Source organism: Podarcis filfolensis (genome assembly GCF_964270895.1).
Source record: "Podarcis filfolensis genome assembly, chromosome: 11".
In the NCBI taxonomy this organism is placed as follows: Eukaryota; Metazoa; Chordata; class Lepidosauria; order Squamata; family Lacertidae; genus Podarcis; species Podarcis filfolensis.
The window spans coordinates 47,760,703-47,768,476 of NC_139613.1; the positions used below are offsets into that span (position 1 = coordinate 47,760,703).

The 7,774-nt window shown below is 40.2% G+C and overlaps 1 protein-coding gene across 5 annotated transcripts in view; it reads left to right on the forward strand.

Moving 5' to 3' along the window:
* Positions 1 to 6,328, forward strand: part of GRAMD2B (GRAM domain containing 2B) — a 55,576-nt gene extending 49,248 nt beyond the window's left edge. For all 5 annotated transcript variants that reach the window (XM_083576962.1, XM_083576961.1, XM_083576959.1 and 2 more), the window contains 4 exons: positions 782 to 872; positions 1,793 to 1,897; positions 2,305 to 2,398; positions 4,343 to 6,328. In XM_083576962.1, coding sequence (XP_083433088.1) covers positions 782 to 872; positions 1,793 to 1,897; positions 2,305 to 2,398; positions 4,343 to 4,384 — 332 coding nt within the window. In that variant the 3' untranslated portion in view covers positions 4,385 to 6,328. The remainder of the gene's footprint in view (positions 1 to 781; positions 873 to 1,792; positions 1,898 to 2,304; positions 2,399 to 4,342) is intronic.
* The last annotated feature ends 1,446 nt before the right edge of the window (positions 6,329 to 7,774 follow it).

Below are 7,774 nucleotides of genomic sequence, written 5' to 3' on the forward strand. Positions count from 1 at the left end.
TCCAGCTCACAGTGGCAAAAAAAAATAATATGTATACAGACTTTCACAGTTTTATTTGATCTTAATTTTTGAGGCAAAATTCTGAAAAGATGCAGGAGATGATCACATATGCAAACCTCCCGATAGAATGTGACATACAAAGCAGAAAGGTGAAAATCAGCATTTCGGTAGGGAGAATGCCTGTTGTGGGTAGGAAATGAGGAAGGAATGGGCAAAGACTGCACCCATAACTGGAAACTTCTCCCAGCTATGTGTTCCTTTGGTTTACAGCTGGAGTCTACTTATGACACCAGATCTTGCTCTGTGCAGGTTCCGCTCCATGTAGTACAATCATAGCCTTGCATATTTCTAGAATTCCTTTCTTTGCCCCATTGTTCTAAATAATATCCCATTCAGATCAACTTACAGTTTGGAATGCTATCTTACATATGGCTGAGAACATTAGCTCATCAGTCTATTAACCACATATTTAAGCTGTAGGTTTTAATCAAGGCTTCCTTAGATATAAAGGTGCCCAGTGCTGATGGCTTAACTCTAAACAATGTGCTCAGTTGATTTAGAGCATAATCATATTGCATAATAGACCAAGCCAGTTACCCGTCATTAAGTGGCTTCAGAGCATAACCTGAATTAACATATTGTAATATTTTTAATTAGTGAGGAAGAAACAACAACAACAGTCAACTTGCACCCTACAGTCATTTGGCAGTTGTTGTCTTATGGAGCGTGTCTGGTCGTATCATTTTCAGATTCTTCAATAAATATTTTATTCTTCTCATAGCTCCTCCTCCTAGAATCCTTGGGGTCCTTTACAGAGTGAATTACCAGAAGTTTTTGACTGTGAACCACATACTTATTCTCTATGCAATTCTGTAAGTATATATAACCCATTTCCCAAACTGCAAGGTTGCAAAAGCAAGACTCTGGGAAACTTTGCTGGCATGAATCTGGGGTGCTTTCAGAATGCTGAGCTTCCTGTGGCTAAATAAACGGCTTGCACATTCTCCCCCCCCCCCATTAGCTGCACACCAGTAAAGAATCTGAATATGTTCCACAGTACAAATTTCCAATGGGGAAAATGGAAGCAAAAAATGTGTGACCTTTATAAATTGCTCAGAGTTGTGTTATATGGATAATAGGCTTATGCGATTTTCTAAAAGCATTTTGCCGGACTCCTGGAGGCTAATTGAAAGGAGATTGAGAGATATTTTAAAAGACCATGGGTGAATTGAAACAGCCAACAACATTGCAAACCAGGTTGCAGATATGTAGGTTGGTGGAGTAGACAGCAGTAGAGCTTCACTGTATACATTCTGCTGTCTTCTGGGGTGATATCAGCTGGTTCCCTGGCTGCAGCAAGCAGTGGAGGGTTAAGCACCATTGCATCTTTTAAATAAGGCATAGCCACCTTGCTGCCCTCCTGGTGTCATTGGACTACAACTCCCATCATTCTTGACCATTGGCTGTGCTCGCTAGAGCTGATGGGAGTTCTAGTCCAACATTATATTCTGAAGGACCCCACATTAGCCACCTCTGTTGTAAAGGGTGAAAATCTGAATGAGTTTATATTACCAAATGGAAAACACTTGAGGAAAAATACCTGCAATGTCACTCTGAAAGTCTTTTTGCACGATTGAGCTTTGCTGTCTGAAATTGACGCACATCAGCTTAATGGGGTGGAAATTTAACTGTTAAATTCCTAATAATGTTACATGGCTAAATGAATGTAACAGCAATTTGGTGTGTGGTGATCAAGTGTGGTTTTTTTGTCCTCAATCCACCTCTCCTACAGTGTTTGTGTACTCATTTTCTCGACTTTCTACATGAGATATAAAATCTACATTCTGGAAGAGCAGCTTGGCACCATGGCTTCCTATGTGGATTCACATCCCCACGTGTAAGAATGATTTTGTTGTTGGAATCTTCTTTATCTTTCCATTTTTAATACTATAGTCATCCTGCTAGACCTAGCTTCATCATCATCTATCCCATAGTTTCTCCCCTGGAGTTAGACTTTCATTCTCTTCTTCAAGCAGTCATTTTAAATCTGCACTTACATGAAAGTAATTCCCATTGCATTTAATAGGACTTTTTCTGAATAGACATGTATATGATTGCATGTGCATAGTGCACATTATTTTTGGCGTTTTGATCTTTAACTGACATGAGGTAAAACTGTAAAATTTAATTCAGTGCTATATTTCTGTACATTCTCATTCTATCTCACAAAACTCCAGGCATCTCCTTTGTGCATTTTTAAATTGTCTTCTGCTTCCCTTTCCCCACATTTACTTTCCATTTCAGATATCCAATAAAAGAAGGTCTAGGATCTCAACTGCCTCTTAACATTGTTGGTCTCTCTGAGGAGCTAACAGCTAATCTTATCAAACTGGAAAAGGTGACTAATAGAGAACTGTGTAGCTAAGAATTGTTGCATTTTAAAAAAAAGTTTCCCAAGGTAGCCAGACCTTCCAAGTCCTAGAAGAGGGATGGGGAACCTGTGATGTTGGACTCCAACTTCCATCAGCCCCAGACAGCATGACTAACAATCAGGGATGGCGGGAGTTGTTGTCCAACAACATCTGGTGGGCAAAAATTCCCCATTCCTGTCCTAAGAAACAGCTGCTGGTATGCATGAGCATGGAAAGTGAAATTAATGTTTATAAGGGTGGCATGGTACTTAGCAACATTCCCAAACTCTTAGCACTGATTTTGTGCCAGCCCATTTGGTAGTGGGGGAAATTCCTACCTGAAGGTTAGGGGAACTGGATCCACAGGCTACTTTGACAGGTGGTAGGGCTGCCTACCTGTCAGTCGCCTGATCTCACCATGACAGGCAAAGCATTTTCCTTTGCATATATGTCTTGATTTCAAACCATGGTGGTCAAAGGGAATATGAAACTGAATTATGCAAAGGAATCAGGGCTTGCAAGTCTCACTTTTTTCCAGAATTGGCTCCACATAGCAGCTCCGAGTGGCACTAATCCCAGTGGGGATTGCATTGGTGCCAACTTAAATGGCGGCAGATACAAGCCCTGCTTGACAAGGAACAATCTCAGGTGCACTTTAAGATGGCTAGATTCTTCCTTTGCAGCTGCATCCTTACCTGTCACATACCTGCCCTAGCTCCCAAAGCTCTCGTGAGTTTTATTTACAATTAATTTTCCTAATTTCTTTCGGCTCACTATAAAAGGGCTCTTTGTGGGAATGATTTTGCATTAGCAAAACACAACATAAGACTTCCACAGAGCTTCTAATCGTTACCATGGCACTGAGGCTTCTATGGAGGACAGAAAATTTGCCCTTGTGGACAGGACAGCTGGAACAGAACATGTTAAGCCCTTTTGCAATGTGCAAACGAGCCCTTCATATTTATATGACAAACTGCAAAGCCTGCCTTTCTACTTAAATGAAAAGCCTTAATCAGTCACTCTGTTTCCCAAACAATGTTGTATTTCCAATGGACAGGGGCTTGATTTCTGCCATTTGTTATCAGGAGATTTGCTTGTCTAGTTTCCTGCTCCCTGCAGATGGTACCCATTTAGGTTCATTTGCTAACAGTCGAAACAAATGAACTTGCTAACCTCTACCAGGGAGATTGAACGGAGCCTAAAACTAGGTGTGGAGGCCCCTTCACACTGCAATGTACAAATCTCAGTTACAATCAAGTTAATTCAGACCGAGAGGTTTTCCCCTGAGTACTTTTCTATTCGGTGTTGTACTTCCCCAAGAATAGTTCCACATCCAAAATTCAAAAAGTTACGTGATGACGTGGTTCAGAAACCACAGAACACATTGTCTATTTGCTGCTGCTTTTCTGCAATATGTTCACTAGTATAGAGGCAATAGACCAGAGATGGGGAGGCTGTGGCCCTTGAGATGTTGCTGACTCCGCTTCCATCAGCCCAAGCCAGCAGTGGTGAGTTGCAGCATCTCAAAAGGCGACAGGTTCCTCACTCCTGAAACAGACAACAGGAACCTGCTAAGGTATTTCTGTTGCCCATCAACAAATACTCATCACACAAAGATGAACAGAATCTTCATAGACTTTGGGGAAGAGGCACTCAAAGCATGCTAGTTGACCTCAGGATACTTTCTTCAGTGATTCTCCATTTAAAAACATCCCTGAGGATGGATAAGAACTGTTTGTGCAAACCATTGCTACAGAGTTTATAGAATTTAATTTACGGGCTGCTTGGATTTAACCGGATTGAGTGCCTTGACTTCAGAGAACATACTCCAGTTAAGCAAAGCGTATGACACTGGGCTGTTCATCTGTTGTACAAGTGGCTGCAAGTTTTATCCAAATCCTTTCTCTTGTATTTTTCTTTCCTTATTAAAGATCCAAAGCAATTTACAAAAGCTACTTGAAGATGGTGAATGAGTTGCCAGCTACCTTCATTCATACTTCGTTTCCTTCCTGATAAGCAACTCTAAATGTGACATCAGACTCTGCTGGCCAGGGTGTTATGTCCTTCAACTGACTCCAAAAACTTCACTCTCCACTTGACCGTGGAAGTTTGAATCTGTGCAATAAAGTGTCTCTATTCAGAGGATGATGCCTTTCTATTACCTATAACGTTGTGAATAACTGGGAAAACTGATCTTGGTGCTTTGTTATATTACTTAAATCCACAGTAATTCTACTTTCTTTGTGTGACTTTCAGACTTAATATTGTGTGACTAAGAGTAATGCTTGGTGCGGATGTAACATTTGCTGTACAATCATGTCTGGAAAGTTATTTGTCTTTCACATGCATGTATTGCCCAGCTTGTTTCACTTTTCTTTTTTTGCCGAAACAGAAATTGGGCACGTGACCAATGTGTTAAGCAGCAGGACCCAATGGGCTTCATTCTGCGAGGTGCTGAGCAAAACACCGTTCCCACTTTGCTCATGTTCTTCACTAGTAGGAGGTGACACATTCCGTGCAGACTTGCCAAATGGCCCTATTCTGCATGCCATTCTGCTGTCAAAGAAATGTAGCAATGAGTAAAGTTTTTCTGGAAGAGCGTCCATTGCTAATGGGCCACCCCACAAGTCAGAATGTTCTTGAAGGCTCATTAGCAAGGCTAATTGAAAAGCTGACAACCCTAGTTGCATAGGGTTGGTCCAGATGATGGATGGGTGTGTTAAACTTGGTCTGGGCCTAACCCATAAATTTTACTGGAGCAGAAATATACCAGCATAGTTTAGCCCATTTAACTGGTCTGCAGATACCTAAATTAATAATTGCTTTCATGTACTTAATTTCTGTATCAGGATATCTGACACCTAATTACCGTATTTATTTTTGAAAATGCACTTGAAGTACTCCAAAGGAAGGGTTTTTTTAAAAAAATTTAAATCATATTGACTCTAGGTACATGTGTTACTAGGTTTGAGGATTGCAATCTGTCATTCAGTTGTGTTGCTTTCATTCACTCTGTTGGAAGAATGGCTAGCTAGTGATTACAAATTCTCAAAGATTATGTGATGGTGTATAAATTCTATTATTATTATTATTATTATTATTATTAATGGTAACTCCATGGTATTTTGATCTACGATGGAACCATTATTTTTAGTGCTGTGTTGGCAATTTCTCCTGCATTTATTCCAGCCATTTTCCATCAATATGAAAAGGAATTGCATTAGGACATTTCCAAATGGATGAAAGAAATTTTGATGAAATACTTTTGGGAGAAGGGTACAGGCTTCGGATGCGCTTACCTTACTTTTGAGGTGTTTGCAAGTGTCTTTCAGTCCGCAAACCATCTCAACACTAGTTTGCACTTCTGCAGCCTTCCTGGGTGCCTGCACTTCAATTAAAGCCCAGGGTAAGACATGAGGTAAGTCCTCACATGGGACTTTTTCATCAATAAGTGTAGGCAGCCAGGGAGGCTGCAGAGTGCTGAAGAAATGTTCCCTGGGAATGAAAAAAAAATTCCACATGCACCATCCTTAAAATTAGCTCAAAACCCTGTATTGACTGAAATTCTACAGAAATTTTCAAGTACCCTAAGAATAGGACAGAAAAATGGAAGCTTCTTTTACATAGGAAACAAATTTTTGAGAAACTGAAGGACAAATAGCAACACAGCAACACTTTTTGCCACTAGAATATCCATAGCCCATATTCTGCCGCATACTGCTGTCTTCACAGTGCCTTACCAGTGAAAAACCTGGTAATTCATTAGTTTTAGCCAGATGAGTTGGTTCATATTAATATTATTTAAAATAACTCGGATCTATAAAATACAGTGTTTTCTTTACATAGTAGAGAAACTACCTTATCATTTCTGTGAAATGTAACTTATTCATTTTTAAAATAAACTTTCTAAAACTGCAGTGTGTGTGCGAGTATGTGTTCAAGTGTGTCTAACCTGGAAGCTAATTCTGCACGTGGTTAGCGGATCACAATCTGAACATGCGATAGAAGGGTGATAATGGCTGCCAAAAAAAAAAAAAAAAGGCCAATGAGATCAAAACCTGCTTTAAGAGAACCATAGTTTCCAGGGAAGGGGTGTAGCAGTTCTACTTAATTCTGCTCATGCCATTTGAAGTACTGTGTCCAGTTCAGGCTGCTGTACTTTAAGAAGGATATTGACAAATAGGGGTTCAGAGGCGGGCTCTGAGGGTGGTCAGCACTATGGAAAACATTGGAGGCACAGAGAAGGCTTAGCTTGAAGAGGAGAGTGGGAATATGTTAGCAGCACTCTCCAAATAACTAAAGGACTGTCATATAGAAGAGGGCAAAGACTGGCTGTCTGCTGCCCCCAAGGACAGGACTAGATCTAAGAGGCTTAAGTTACAGGAGGATGGATTTCTGCTGAAGCTTAGGAGAAACTTCTTCACGATAAGAGCAGTTCATCAATGGGTCCAGTTACCTAGGGAGGTGATGAGATCTCCCTCACTGCAAAGTGTTGAGTAGAGGATGAAGAAACATCCTCTGGCTATGCTTGAGGATGCCAGGCAATTTTATGTAACCACAGTTTTAGAGAAATGGTTTCCGAAGACAAACATTGCAAATACTGTTATTGGACTACTGGGATAGCTCAGTCAATAGAGCATGAGACTTTTAATCTCAGGATTGTGGGTTTGAACCCCACTTTGGGCAAAAGATTACTGCATTTCAGGGGGTTGGACTAGATGACCCTCGTGGTTCCTTCCAACTCTAGGATTCGAGGATTTCTTTTTTTTATATATAAAATTTTTATTGGTTTTTTAACACATAATAATAGACAATACAAAACAATACAAAAACAAACAAACATATAAACACGTATAATTTCTTCACATTTTTTCTTAAACCTTCTTTCATCGACTTCCTCATACCTCCTTTTTCTGCATCCCTACTTTAAAGTTTTCCAGCAAGCCCCAATGTCAACTTATAACACTTTTTTTTTCTTTAAATCCTTTTTCTCATATCCAATTGTTTGTCCCCGCAATTCTGTTTTACCTGACCCAAAACATTTTAACACTCATTAATTTTGCAACAGTTCTTAAGATAAACTTTAAATTTCTTCCAATCTTCTTCCACCGTCTCTCTCCCTTGGTCACGGATTCTGCCAGTCATCTCCGCCAGTCCCATGTAGTCAATCACCTTGGTCTGCCATTCTTCCAGTGTGGGTAGTTCTTGTGTCTTCCAGTACTTTGCCAGAAGTACTCTTGCTGCTGTTGTAGCATACATAAAAAACATCCTATCTTTCTTTGAGACCAATTGACCCACCATGCCCAGGAGAAAGGCCTCTGGTTTCTTCACAAATGTGCATTTAAGCACCTTCTTCATTTCAT